The sequence below is a fragment of the Astatotilapia calliptera genome, chromosome 16 (assembly GCF_964374335.1).
Source record: "Astatotilapia calliptera chromosome 16, fAstCal68.1, whole genome shotgun sequence".
In the NCBI taxonomy this organism is placed as follows: Eukaryota; Metazoa; Chordata; class Actinopteri; order Cichliformes; family Cichlidae; genus Astatotilapia; species Astatotilapia calliptera.
The window spans coordinates 21972195-21987625 of record NC_137437.1 but is presented as its reverse complement, the minus strand read 5'-3'; the positions used below and the strand labels follow the sequence as shown (position 1 = coordinate 21987625).

Below are 15431 nucleotides of genomic sequence, written 5' to 3'. Positions count from 1 at the left end.
TTATTATTATTATCATTATTATTATTATTATTATTATTATTATTATTTTAATGTAACCCTTGTTTCTTCTTCCTTTGTTTAACTAAGAAAATTGGCAACCTGGCAAATTGTTTCCATAATGAACATGTAGCTGAATAATCTTTGACAGTGTAGTTATAATTTTGATGCACATTTTCCCCCTCAAATCTAAGAAGGGCCTATTATCACTTAAAAATAATCTGATTATATAATCCTGTCTAGTTTGAAATCTGATTATATAACCTGCTACCACTCAGGCTTGGTTAGCATTTAAAAGATAAAAAAGAAAGCAGACATGAATCAACAGTGAGGCATCACAAATTCACAGAGGGCCCAGTATCACCAGGTATTACCTCATTACTAGGTAACTGCAAGAAAACATATAACACAAAGTCAGAAAGTTATAGAAATACATTTAACTGATTTAGAAGACTCTCATACTACCTCATGCTCTCTGTGTTCCCTGATAATTCACTGTAAGTAACAAATATATAAACAAAATAATAATAACGACAGCCTAACATTTCTTCTTAAAGTATTCTCAGTTATATAATTAATGCCATTTAAATAATTTTTAGTATTTATTTTTGTTATTGTTTTGCAAAGTTACATTTAATTTTTGCATTTTACAAAATGAAAGTGAAAAAGGCAAAACCTGCAGCTTTTATCCAAAATACAGTCTACATTATTGTTTGACTAACTTGAAATGGGCACTCCACCCTTTTCCAACTGAGAACCATTGCCTCAGACATCGACTCAGGTGCTAATTCTCAACCCATCTGCTTCACACCCAGCTTCAAATCACGCCAGTGCAAGCTGGAAGTCATCACTCATTGAAGTCAACAAAACCAGATCCTTAGGCCGCCAAACCTTTAACCCTCCACGCCTCGACTCAATGCAAACCAAAATCTTACTGCAGTTATACAGATACTAGAAACCACTAAAAACAGGTGAAGCTAATCAGACACAAGATTCAGTTCTAGCACTCAGTTTGCCTCCTGCTATGATCAGGGGCATGCTGACATGTTACAGGAGGAGCAAACAGTCGATACCTTCCCATCTGTCATTAAGGAGTAAAGGGAATACATTTTTACAGTACACCTGGAAAAAATATATACTAAAGCAGAAGCAGAAGAAATAAGAAGTAACAGGCATACAGTATACTTGCTTTAATATTCACAACTCTGTTTTAAGCTAATTTGGACACAGATTCATTCTGGTTCATGTATCATTAATGACTTAACTGCTTGTCGAGTTAGGTAACGTTTTTATGTACCAAGTATGACATTAGCGCATTACATAATAGTTACACAGAAATCTGCAGGCGCCTGAAGAGATCACGATGAACTGGGCTGAAATAATAATTAATAATACATCAGATAAAGAAGGCTTTTCCATTTAAGTGTCACTGGATTATTGTGGTTTTTCTGCAATCTGTGGATGAAAAGAACTATCTGCTGTTAAATATCTGATGACTAAATGTTTGAGCAAAAAGGTCAAAGAAAAATAATCTTCTCAAACCACAGTTTCTTTTTAAAAATTGTTAAACACAAACAGACACTGCTGATTGCAGTTTTACACCAATGTAGCGATTGTGTCCAATCTGTGGAAGTGCGTCTGGTTGTGCTTTTTAGTATTCTGGTAGTCAACCGGCTGTGAGCAGGCAGGAGAAGGACCCAAAAGCAAACTATTGGAAACAGGGCTTAAACTCAAAATACAGCTTTATTTGCTGAGTGGGAAAAAGGCGATACACAACAATACAAAACTAAACCGGGAAATACTAATTCACACAGGAAACACAGTGAGGTCACACAGCTATGAGGGAGGACACAACACAGCACTGAGGGAGACTCTGACATGAATACACAGAAAGATAAAGAGGGACCTGGGAGCACACGGGGAACACGGCTGACACGAATAATCATAACGAGATAGGGGAAGCTATACTGAACAGAATGAACATGAAAACATGGGACCTTCACGATAAAACACGAAAGATGATGTGGGAGTGGAGGAGAGGCAGACGAGAGGGAGCGAGGGAACACGAGGGAACACGAGGGAACACGAGGGAGAGCACAGACGTGACGGGCTGGGGAAACATGATGGAATAAAACACAATGAGGGGAAACAAAACACAAGGACTCACACAACTCAAAACATCAGACTGTAAACATGCTTTTAAATTTAGACTATTTAGGATGGAAGCCACGAGTCGCCGTTGACCTTTTTGGTGCTTCATTTTTCATTTTTCAGGCTTGGAAGTTGCCCCTTGCTGACCCCGAGTTAATGCTCAGTGTGGCCTGGCGGCAGTAGCCATTACGTGATTACATCTTATCTGTCTGAGCCATGCGTTCGAATAAAATAAAAATACGCAGGATGAATGGATTAACACACAGAAGTAGCATTTAACCTGGGCAGAGTGAGTGTATTTTATAGTCTTTAATCATGTTTGTCCCCAGGTCACAGGACTCTCTACATTGGGGTCCACGTCCCTTTGGGCAGTACCAGACACCGCAGCCATCGCCGGCACCGCCACCATGGAAACAAGTACAGCAGGAGGCGAAGCAAGGAGCGAGTCCGCACCTTGGTGGAGGGTAGAGAGTCTCCGATTTATGGTACAGACATTATTGCTTTAAAGCAGCTAGTTATTACTTTGTAATAACCATAGGATCTTGGCTACAGTTAATCTCAGTTTGTACCAATTATTTGAATCCACTGCGTTTCTAGATACTCCGTCCCAAAGAGTGCAGTTCTTGCTGGGTACAGAGGATGATGATGAGGAGCACATTCCTCATGATCTCTTCACGGAGATGGATGAGATCTGTGTGAGGGAAGGAGAGGATTCGGAGTGGAGGGAAAGTGCCAGGTACTGTCAACATGGACACATTATCTACAAGGTCCTCGCTGAAAGCTCTGATTAAAAATATCCACTTACACTGATGTTTTTGTGTTCACTAAATTAAGTAACTGCAATTCATAGCTGCAATTGTGGCGCATTTTTAAATTCATTTATGTCTGCAATGGTTGTTGATGTTAAGATGTCTTTTCTTGTATGTATCAAAGATTATGGATCTCTGTTGACATGGTAAATCTGACATGTTATTTAAAGAGATATACACTAAAGAAAAGCAGTAAAGAAGGAGACTAAAAAAGTACATTTTAGAGAGAAATATATGACTTATACGTGAGCAGAGAGGGACCTAGAATGAATAAGTGTTGTTACTGCAGCTAGAACAGATGGCCTGCCAGTTTGTGGTCTGTTGGCCTCTCCTGACAGGAACTCAAATTCCTGTTGCAGGTGGCTGAAGTTTGAGGAGGATGTTGAGGATGGAGGGGAACGATGGAGCAAGCCCTACGTAGCAACGCTGTCTCTTCACAGTTTGTTTGAGCTGCGCTGCTGCATTATCAACAGCACCGTGCTGCTCGATATGAGGGCAAGTACCATTGAAGAGATTGCAGGTAATGACTTGAATTCTGTTTTCAAGAAATTTTACTTTTTGGGAAAATTTGTAACTATTTTCAATGTATAAATATGGGTTTATTAATCATTTGCTCAAGATTTAAGTGCAAGAAACTGAATGCATCAGCTTGCGTTTGTCTATCTTAGACATGGTCTTAGACCACCAGGAGTTGTACTCACCACTGGGAGATGAGCTCAGAAAGAAAGTGCGTGAAACACTACTGAAGCAGCACCATCACCAGAACCAGAAGAAGCTGGCTAATCGCCTGCCACTTGTACGCTCCATCGCTGACATTGGCCGGAAAACATCTGAGCTTCATCTGGATAAAAATGGTGAGAAAACCTAAGCGTCTGTCTCCTATAAAATAATATTCTAAAAAGAAAGAATCACTCTTTAGTTAAAGTGGTCACAACATGTTGCCTTATACCAACTGTTGGAAGTGTTCTAGTGTGTATAATTTGTGAATGTGCAATATGTGTATGTGTCTTTAATACATATGGTCTTAACTTGTGCATATTTCCATCTTTTGCTCATTCCTCATTCTGTCCACAATCTGCCCACCCACCTGCCACAGCCCCACTCAAGTGAACAGGTGCTGGTTTATACACTATGCCCTTGCCCCTTTACTAGCTTTTACTCAAAAAACACATTGCAGAGAGGCTTCTTGTGATTTATGTTGGCAACTCTCATGACTGGCAACTCAAAATAGATAATTTTGGTAGACAGAAACAGTTAAGTTAAAGAGAAGATTGAAAAGAAAATGTTTAATAGGCTGTATAAAAAATGTTAATATTGGTCTTCATGGTGCAAAAACTATTTGATTGAATTTTGGGCTGAATTTAGTAACTGGAAGCTCTATTTTCCACTATCTTTGCCAGCTACATTTTATAAGCTTAAGGTTTGCCAGAATCCCAGATCACTAAATTAGTTACAGAACAAACCAAACTGTTTGTTCAAAGATTTTCTCATTTGAGGGTGTTCTCAGTGTTGTTTTATTTTAACAGGCCGTTTTAAAGCAACAATCTGAGATAAGCTCCACGTCATGTATTGTGAGTGTATTAGACACTATAATTAGTGTTAATTTTTGACCCTGCTGTTTAATGAATACAGAAATTAGGCCAAACCTGTCAGGCAGCTTGGCAGTGATCACGTTGATGAGCATGGATTTTTTTAGACAGCAACACTGCTGAAATTCATTTTTTAAATCAATAATTGCTCCAGAAAGTTGTACTTATCTCTGTGTGATCATCCTCATTTGCCTTTATTTAATGAAATTAATCAGCTAATAAGTGTAGGTGACCACGGAGCGTAATGAAACTAGTTACAAAGCAGTTCATTAATAGATATCCAACTGAACAATAAAACAGAAGTAATTCAGCTTTTAACAATTTATTGAATAATTAATATTTGCATTCAAATACTTCATCATTTACTAAGTTTTGTTCAGATTTTATGTTTTCAGTTAAAGTATAAACTCAGATGGTCGCCATCATTAGCTGTTCAGTTTTTCGTTAACATGTGGCAGCAACAGACATGATTGACATGTTGAAGTTCAAAACAAGCATCAGAATGAGAGAGAAAGACAATTTAAGTGACTTTGAATGTGACAATAATAAGATTGATACCAGATGGGCTGGTCTGAGTGTTTCTGAAACTGCTGATGTACTGGGATTTTCCCACACAAATATCTAACGCCTTTACAGAGTGTGAAAGAGAGAAAATATCCATATCCTGTCTTCTTGTTGAGCTGCTCTGAGTTGCTCTGAAGGCAACAGTAAGTCAAATGATCACTTGTTACAACCAGGTATGCAGAAGAGCATGTCTGAATACAAAAAATATGTCAGCCCTTGAAGCAGATAAACTGCAGCAGCAGAAAACCACATCGAGTGCCACTCCTGTTATCTAAAAACAGGAAAGCAGGGCCAGAATTTACACATACTCACCAAAATTAGACAATAGAAGACTGGAAAATGGTCTGCTATGAGGACTTTGACCTCTGCTGCGACATACAGATGGCAGAGGGAGAATTTGACATTAACAATATGAAAGCATAGCTCCATCCTGCTTTTTATCAGTGGTTCAAAAATCGCTGCTGTTGGTGGTGTAATGGTGTGGAGGATATTTTCTGGTTTTGACTTTATGCCCTCTGGTATCTGGTCATTGTTAAATGCCACAGACTACCTGAGTATTGTTACTGACTGTGTCCATTGTCTTTATGACATGGTGACGGTTGGTCACTATGTCACCAAGCTAAAATAAACTTAAATTGGGTTCTTGAAGATGACACAGAGTTTATTGTACTCAAATGACCTCCACAGTCACTAATCACAATCCAACAGAGAACCTTTTTGAATGTGGTGGAACAGGAGAATCTCATCATGGATGGACAACAGTAACTGTGTGACGATATCATATCAATATCAACCAAAATCTTGGCATAATATTACCAGCAATTTGTTGAAACTATGCCACGATACTGTAGTATTTAAGGCAAAATGGGATCCTGTCTAAGCACGGTGGCACGGTGGTTAGCACTGTTGCCGCACAGCAAGAAGGTCCTGAGTTTAATTCCACCATCATGCCAGGGTCTTTCTGTGTGGAGTTTGCATGTTCTCCCCGTGTTTGCGTGGTTCTCTCCGGGTACTCCGGCTTCCTCCCACCGTCCAAAGACATGCACTTAGTGGGGATAGGTTAATTGGTCAATCCAAATTGCCACTAGGTGTGAATGTGCGAGTGAATGTGAGTGCGAATGGTTGTCTGTCTCTGTGTGTTGGCCCTGCGACAGACTGGCGACCTGTCCAGGGTGTACCCCGCCTCTCGCCCTATAACAGCTGGGATAGGCTCCAGCGACCCTGAAAAGGATAAGTGGACGCGAATGGATGGATGGATGGGATCCTGTCTAGTACTAGCAAGGTGTACCTAATGAAGAGAATGCAAATTGTTAGCTTCTGCTTTTATTCCCCCCCCCCCCCAAAAAACCCCAAACCCCCCCCCCCCCCCCCCCCAAAAACCCCCCAAATCTATGACACTTATAGATAAAATTAATTCATGTGTATTTTGAGCTAATTAAATATCTGGTCTGGACTGTTCAGGTCAGCTGACCGCCTCCCAGTCTCAGTTAGCAGTTCAAGATGGAAAAGGGGATATCAGTAGAGATAACAGCTCTGTGGACTTCAGCAAGGTATGGTACACAATTTATACAGGTGCAGGCATAGTGTGTGTAGTATATGTGCAAAAGCCTAGAAGGTATATATATTGCTCTATGTATGCTATATACAATACATTTATATAAAAAAATGCCAATTCTTCAAAATATTATACATTTTCATATGTAGACTACTCAACATATAAAGAATAAAAACACGCATTAGTGTGCCAGTAAAATGTTTGCATCATAAATGTATTTAATGCTTGAAATAGTAATTGCAAATAACAATGACAATAAAAATAACAATAAAAAGATACTTCTTGGAAATCCAGTGTGAATATACTGTAAGCATATACATAACACTATCAGATATGAGAAAAAGACTGTGTCATACCAGACTCTGAGCAGACTATTACTTTATTGTGTGTCATTGTTGGCATTTTAATGGAAAGGTCATCTAGTAAGGGATTAGGATTATAACCCTGTTAAGTATATAAAAAAAGACTGTCACCACAGATAATAACCACAACCACACACACCAATGATCGAAATAAAATCCTCACTGAAACCATTTGCATAATGTTTATGAGTTTAGCCTGTTGTCTAGGTCAGTGAATTAACTGCTTCATGTGCTTTGCCAGGAACACTGGGACAGTTATAAAATGCACTGTGCTTTTATAATGGTTGAGATAAACAAACAAAAATCATTCACAGTAGAATTTTTCTTATAAAATAATACACATATGTTTTCCAACTGCAGGTTATAATTTACTTTAAATACAAAGAATAATTATTTCTCTAGTATAAAACTTCTAAAAATTCTCAATATTGCACTATTTTTGAAAGTCAACACATATAGAAATAGGAATTTGTTTGGTATCTGAATGGTTGCAGCACATGCATTACTGTGTATGTTGTGAATATTATTTGTGTTGGCACTAGCAACTGCCCAGTAATACAGAAAAACTAAAAAAAACTAACTAACTAAAAATACAAACTACCAACAACAAAGGATAAAGTGACTGAAAGAGGATTATTTTTATCATCAGGAGCAGGTTTTATATGCTATTAGGCATCTTATTTGCTTGGAAATGAAAAATAACCTAGCCTTATGAGTTATTATGCAACAAATCAAAGTAATATTTGTTTTTTTAACACTGTTTTGTTATATTTCATTCACTCACCTGCAACTAATTTGACTGTTATGTCCTCTGACACATAAATCCTGGGCAATTTCAATGCATTTAGTCTGAATGTCATTTAATATCTTACATTTGGGGCTTATTGTGAAGGTAAGGTGTAAAATGTGGTGCCACTATTTTAAACCATTCTTATTGTGAGACCTGTTTGGATGTTATGCTAACCATGAAGGATATTATTAAGCACTGTTCTTTGTGGCCTTTTTCAGATAGACATTCATTTCATGAAGAAGATCCCACCGGGAGCGGAGACCTGCAATGTGTTAGTTGGCGAGCTGGAATTCCTGAACAAGCCAGTGGTGGCGTTTGTCCGCCTTTCACCGGCGGTTCTGCTCAACGGACTGGCTGAAGTCCCGATTGCCACAAGGTCACTACAGTATGATGTGCCTAAACTAGGTCAAGATCACAGAAAGAAGTCAGCCACATTTGATTTGACAAATCAAATTAAAATGATGTGATTTTGCCTCTAGGTTTCTATTCATTCTCCTGGGTCCCTTGGGTAGAGGGCCTCAGTATCATGAGATTGGGAGATCTATTGCAACACTGATGACAGATGAGGTAAGAATTCACTAAGGGAGAAATATTACCAAGTTGTCATTCTGAAGGGAGTATTTATTCATTACTGTTTTGAAGAAGTGGGTAGATTGGTGTAAATGTCAGTCAGATGTCATACTCAGACTTTCTGCGGGCACTTTGCATAAATTCACAGCCCAGCAGAACTCACCAAATTTCAAAAGTGATGGAACATTTCTCAGCGTGAAGTACAGCTCAGAGCTTTAATGACATGCTCTTGGTGATTACTCAGCCCCTGTGCTCTCCTTTTCTGTCTGGATCTTATGCTGTCATCCACCATAACTGTGGAAAAGAGAAAGTCTGAACTTAATTACAAACACACTGTTTGGAATAAGCGTAAATGAGTCAGTTAAATTTAGTTTGTGCAGCACCTGTCAGGTAATCCAAAGGTGAAGCTGCTGTAAACCGTCCCTAAGTGTAAATCCTCTTTTAACAGATATAAAAAGTGATGGCTGTTGTTCAGAGAGTGTTGCATATACACTGCACCACACTGATATAGTGCATATAAACATATGTCTCTGCTTGCAGGTTTTCCATGATGTTGCCTATAAAGCTAAAGATCGAAATGATATAATTGCTGGTATCGATGAATTCCTTGATCAAGTGACAGTCCTGCCTCCTGGGGAATGGGACCCGTCTATACGGATAGAGCCACCAAAAAATGTACCTTCTCAGGTCAGTAGGAATTTTATTAATCAGTTGGTGATTTTTTAAATTCAGTCAAATTCAGGAACTCTTTAATATTTGATAAAACTGCGCCTCTGTAGTGAGAACAAGATTATTATTTCCACTGACAATACTTTCTATGCAGATCATTCCAAGAATCCATGCAAAACTGAGCCTTCATTCAATAATTGTTTTATAAGTTACAGGCTCTCGAATTATACAGACTGGATCAAAAAATTTGCCTATATTTTCTATCCTAAGTTCTTAATTACAGGAGAAATTCACATAGAAATTCCAGGGCTGGAAAACATATTCAAGCTCTGTTAAAAACTCCAAGAAAACCAATTTTACACTTGCTTAGAGTTTCTAAATATAAAGACAATATTGTTGTTTTTTCATAGTTGCTTATAGTTTTTAGATTTTCTGAAACAGTCACCATGTGATGGGTCTCTTTTTTAGTCTAAAATTTGACACCAGGCCTATCCTAGTGCCATTAGAAAACTATGGGATTTTAGGTTGGAGAAACTGAAGTCAAATTATTTTTGACTGAATGATCCATTTGGCATTATGGCTCTGTGCTGGGACATCCCCATCCATCCAGGAAGAACAGCTGCAAGATGCCAGCACAGATAGAGAGCAAGCATCAGTGATGACAGATATGACATTGATTAAGCCAGACAGAACAAGAAGGGTTTGCAGATGCACAGCCACTGTGAGCAGGTTAAAGCAGCTTAGATAGTGCGCCATACATGAGATTTATCATTTGAATGTATAGAAGAGTATCACGTAAGGCATGAGCTGATTGTGTGCTGGGATTGCGGCTGAGCTTGACTTTTGACCTGCTTAAACTAATGCTATGCATCATTTGTGCCTTGTTTGTTAAACAGGAGAAAAGAAAGAAAAGTAACATTTTACCAAATGGATTAGTTGAGGGGGAAGAAGAAGAAGAGCACGATGCTCATGGCAGCCCAGAACTGCAGCGTACTGGGAAGTGAGTCACTTTGTGCTGAACATTGGGGGGGTCAAGATCTCTGTCTAAATAAATAAATAGATATGGATAAATTTCCAGATGATTAAACATGCAACCATTTTGCTGGTAATACCTGAAATGAGTAAAGAAAATCAACAGCCTATTTATGCAAGATTATTCATAATTTTATTGGGGGGGTTATATTGGTTGGGTCTGATTTTTTCATGTGTTGTACACATAAAAGGAGTTTGAGGTTGAATCAGCTGTGCTTCTACAAAATGTAGACTGTGATGCTAATCGGCTATTCCTGGGGAAACTTGGTCTGCAGTTGCAGTGATAAAGTGGTTTCCATAGAAACATTCTATCTCCAGATCTCAGTTTTTGCAGAGAGACTTTATCCGTCACGGGGAACTATTACACTAAGCCAATAGCTGAGCACTGGGAAGGCAGCGAAAGGAAAACAAGTTAGGGGAAAAAAACTAGCTCATTTAAATTAATAAAACTGTCAAAATGAAAAGCTCAGAATGCTGACGCTAATATTTATTCATTTATTTATCTTCCCAGGTGGTTTGGCGGTCTCATTTTAGACATCAAACGCAAGGCCCCTCACTACCTGTCTGACTACACTGATGCTTGTAGCTTACAGTGTGTCGCCTCTTTCTTATTCCTCTACTGTGCCTGCATGTCCCCTGTCATCACCTTTGGAGGACTTCTGGGCGAGGCAACAGAAGGACGCATAGTAAATCACCTTCCTATAAATGTTCACGCTGTTCTGTAAAGACTAGCTTCACACTGTAGTAGAGTTTCACTAGACAATACTTGTAGTTCAACATCATGAATCCCTTTTCAGCATATATATCCATTAGTAATTTCTTTGTCCTTTCCCATCCCCCAGAGTGCAATTGAGTCACTGTTTGGAGCCTCACTGACTGGAATTGCCTATTCCCTGTTTGCCGGGCAGCCCCTTACCATTCTGGGGAGCACGGGGCCTGTGCTTGTTTTTGAAAAGATATTGTTCAAATTCTGCAAGTATGTTTTTTTTCCTTGACAAATGTCGAATTTTGTTTTGTTACATTGTCTGACTTGAAAATGAATGTATTGGCCATGAATTGATCTCATGGACAAAAAGCATGCAGTTTTATTTTAATATTGATTTTCCTCTAATTCGCAATATTTCAAAGACAACTGTTCTTGTTAATCTCAACATAGGGAGTATGGCTTGTCCTATCTGTCACTGAGGACCTGTATCGGCCTGTGGACAGCTTTCCTCTGTATTCTGCTGGTGGCCACAGATGCCAGTTCCCTCGTTTGCTACATCACACGTTTTACAGAGGAAGCCTTTGCCTCACTCATCTGCATCATTTTCATCTACGAGGCCTTGGAGAAACTCGTCCACCTGGGGAAACACTATCCCTTTAATAAGAACAACAACCTGGACAAACTCACCTTGTACTCGTAAGTGGACATTAATTCTCATAGCATGGGCTGTTTAGAGTAATGCAGGAATAATTTTGAAGACCATTTCTTAGCCATACAGTAAATCCATGATGACGGATTATTAACTTACCCAGATGCTCATGTGCTACCACAGATGTTCATGCGTTGAGCCTTCTGACCCCACCAATGGCACCCTGAAGTACTGGGAGATGAACAACATCACTGCTTCAGAAATCTATTGGGAAGCACTGGAGGTCAAGGTATTACTGAACCACTAAAAAGTATTAAAAAACAAAACAAAACCAAAAAGCAAAGCATGAACAAATCTGTTATTATGGTAGTTTTATATGCATATAAGACATATTTAAATACTGATTTACATGGGGACAAGTTTGAAAAGCATTTATTTAGTTTTTCCACCTTAAAGTGACATCCTTTTCCAGATGGGAGAGATAGAGCAGATTAAGGGCATGTGTGTTGGATTATATTGGATTACTCAAACTGCACTGCAAATCACTGTAAAAGCACATTTTGAAAGTTTTTTGTAGACATGGGAGTTCATAAACCCTGTAACGAATAGTTGTGCCTTGTTCTCTGCAGGGCTGTATTGAAAATCGTGGGGAGTTTGTGGGCAGTGCCTGTGGACCTCAAGGACCCTACGTTCCTGACGTTCTCTTCTGGTGTGTCATTCTCTTCTTTTCCACGGTCTTCATGTCAGCTTTCCTCAAGGAGTTCAAGTTCAGCAACTACTTTCCCACCAAGGTACTGTCCACAGTCTGTTATCAATTGTGATAGTGTGTCAAGATTATGACTGAATCATCAAGAGAAAGGTACTAGTTGTCACTAACTTAGCATGTCTTTACTTTTGTTGCACAATGCAGTGGCACACTCTAGTGGTCATACTTAAGTATAGCATGATTAAAAGGCAGTAGTGACTCAATTGATTGGTTTCTATTAATTAGTATTAATGAAACCCATACATTTATGGATTGTTTTAAGTTTGTTTTTTGTTTTTTTAACAAACACCCCTGTTTTATTTAGGTCAGGTCCGTTATCAGTGACTTTGCTGTTTTCATCACTATCCTAACCATGGTCTTGGTTGACTATGCCTTAGGGGTCCCATCTCCAAAACTGAAAGTTCCCAGTGTGTTTAAGGTGAGCCAGAGCATACAATAAATTGTTCAGTTCAACCTTCAAAATGAAAGATTAAATATACACAAGTCTATCTCAAAACAGCACACACATACCCACACACACAACCCCTGTTCTGAAAACGTTTGGACACAGAATAAAACTATTTGCAAATCTCATAAGCCCCTTATTTAATTAAAAATAGATAAAAGAAACACATCGATGTGTAAAGTAGGAAGCACATCTCAAAAAAAGTTGCAGCGGGGGTGACAAAAGGGTTCAAGCGGTACTAAAGCAAAACGACTTGAAAAACAAAGAAAAAAAAAAGCAATGTAGTCAGGCAGAGTTCACCATTCTCCAACATGTTTCCCAACTTAAAATGTCAACATCTACAGTATAACACCATGAAAAGACTCCAGGAATCTTGAAAAATCATGTCAAGGCTGAAAATCATTATTGTCTTAGGAAAACATGGACCTTGCATCCTGCAGACTAAAGAGGAGAGGGACCATCCAGCTTATTATCAGTGCTCATTTCCAAAAGCCTGCATTTCTGATACTGGTACAGGGGAGCATTGGCACCTATGGAACTGGCAGCTTCCACCTGTGGAAAAGCACCATCAGTGGTGAAAAGTGTATACAGGTTTTGTAGCAACATATGTTCCTATCTAGAGGACATCTTTTTCAGGGAGGACATATCTCAGCAAAACAGTGCTAAAGTGCATACTGCGGGTATTACAACAGCATTGCTTCACAGTAGATGAGTCTGGGTGCTGAACTGGCCTGTTTGCAATCCAGACCCTTCACCATATGAAAACATTCGGAGCATGTAAACAAATGAAACAAACAAATAATGAAGCAAAAACATGACAAAGAAGACCCAGGACTGATCTAGTCTGACCTAGCTCTACATCAGACTAGAATGGGGGAACAGTCATTTACCATAAAGTTCAGCAGCTGGTCTCCTCAGTTCCCAGATGTTTACTGATGTTAAAAGAAGAGGGGATCCTACACACTGATAAACATGGTCATGTCTCAAGTTCAGAATGACCTAATATTTGCTTAGTTTAAACACTAGATATGTTTTTAATCTTCTATTGTGAATGAAATGTGGGTTTATGAGATTTGAAAATTATTCTGTTCTCTTTTTATTTACATTTTACACTACATCCCAACTTTTTCAGAACTGGGTTTGCATATGTTGCTGCCCTTACTGGCCAGAAGAAGATACCCATCTATGGTAACTTTAAGGGATGGGGGAATGCACATCCCAATACACAGTGAATACACAATTTAAATACACGAGGACAGAGAATGGAGATTATGACTCCCCATCACTTGCTATGAGAATTCCTTTAAAATTACTCTTGACATGCTATTTTAATGTAATCACCTAACCAAACGCAATATTTTCTCATTAGCCAACAAGAGATGATAGAGGTTGGTTCATCACCCCATTGGGGCCTAACCCCTGGTGGACAGCAGTCATAACGGTGGTGCCAGCTATGCTTTGTACCATCCTTATCTTCATGGACCAGCAGATCACGGCTGTCATAATCAACAGAAAGGAACACAAACTCAAGGTACTTTCCTGCTTTCCTACAGACTGCAAATGAGTTGCATAATATCTTGCTGAACTGCATCAAAACAGCTCAACTTTAACTTTATTAACCGGTATCTCCCCTCTCTAGAAAGGCTGTGGATATCATCTAGATCTGTTCATGGTTGGGGTTATGCTAGGTGTTTGCTCTTTGATGGGGTTGCCATGGTTTGTAGCAGCCACCGTCCTCTCCATCACCCACGTCAACAGCCTGAAACTTGAATCCGAGTGCTCAGCTCCCGGGGAGCAGCCCAAGTTCCTTGGTATCAGAGAGCAGCGCTTTACCGGGCTCATGATCTTTGCTCTTATGGGGTGCTCGGTCTTCATGACATCAGTGCTCAAGGTGAGACGCTCGTTTGAACTCATTCTGCAGTTATGATCACAGTATTATTAAATGTGACTTGAGTTACAAAGATGCTTACTGTTTTATATCGCTATTTTCAACGCCTTAAAGCATTTGAAACATACACAGGTTTTTGTGTTTACACTTAATTTTTCCAAGTATCCCTCAGGAACTGTATGAAATATATTTCTCTATTGTTGATTTTCAGTTCATACCCATGCCTGTGTTGTATGGAGTATTCCTGTATATGGGAGCATCTTCTCTCAGAGGCATTCAGGTAAAAGTTGTTGGAATTTCACAGTAATATGTAATTTATTTGCTGAAATTATGCATGTGAGAAAATAACATGTGTTATTTTTCCTATAGGATAATCTGTGTAGGCTTTACATTCTTGCTTAGCCATCATAGGGGATCGCCTCCATATTGTCTGGCTGCCCAGATAAGAAGAGCTAATTGGTCTCTAGCGTGTTCCCATCTTAAAATGATGGGAGCTCACTAAAATAGTGCTTATTTTCACTATTTTTAACAGTTGCCTTTTTAAACTTCTTTTCAGTGGTCTGACTTATTGTTGCTACACATTCACAGAGAAACTTTTCACTTGCCTTAGTGTTAGACTTTCTGCACAAGCTTGTCAGGAGTCTAGTCTGCTTGGCTTTTGACGCTTAAAAGGCAATTTATTTTTGGTTTATAAAAGCTTAGCTGTTTGACCTAAAAAAAAATAAAGCAGTGTTATATCTATAGGTTGTTCATTATAAACTTATACTGCACATCTAAACCTTACTCTGATTTTCTAAGTATAGGCTTTATAAACAGCTGATGCTCTCAGAAGCTCTCAAGAAGATTTATATAACCTTAAAGCTCCTTTGTGGGAAAGGGGGAAATTGTA

General features: G+C 38.9%; 1 protein-coding gene across 2 annotated transcripts in view; it reads left to right on the top strand.

Annotated features, from left to right (window-relative positions):
• slc4a10b (solute carrier family 4 member 10b) overlaps positions 1-15431 on the top strand; it is a 33516-nt gene that overhangs the window by 11553 nt on the left and 6532 nt on the right. For both annotated transcript variants that reach the window (XM_026144993.2, XM_080291103.1), the window contains 18 exons: positions 2478-2633; positions 2746-2884; positions 3317-3477; positions 3626-3811; positions 6572-6660; positions 8036-8193; positions 8297-8384; positions 8928-9074; positions 9953-10056; positions 10600-10774; positions 10931-11064; positions 11245-11490; positions 11627-11732; positions 12073-12234; positions 12514-12627; positions 14024-14185; positions 14294-14545; positions 14754-14822. In XM_026144993.2, the coding sequence (XP_026000778.2) occupies positions 2478-2633; positions 2746-2884; positions 3317-3477; positions 3626-3811; positions 6572-6660; positions 8036-8193; positions 8297-8384; positions 8928-9074; positions 9953-10056; positions 10600-10774; positions 10931-11064; positions 11245-11490; positions 11627-11732; positions 12073-12234; positions 12514-12627; positions 14024-14185; positions 14294-14545; positions 14754-14822 (2648 nt within the window). The remainder of the gene's footprint in view (positions 1-2477; positions 2634-2745; positions 2885-3316; positions 3478-3625; positions 3812-6571; positions 6661-8035; positions 8194-8296; positions 8385-8927; positions 9075-9952; positions 10057-10599; positions 10775-10930; positions 11065-11244; positions 11491-11626; positions 11733-12072; positions 12235-12513; positions 12628-14023; positions 14186-14293; positions 14546-14753; positions 14823-15431) is intronic.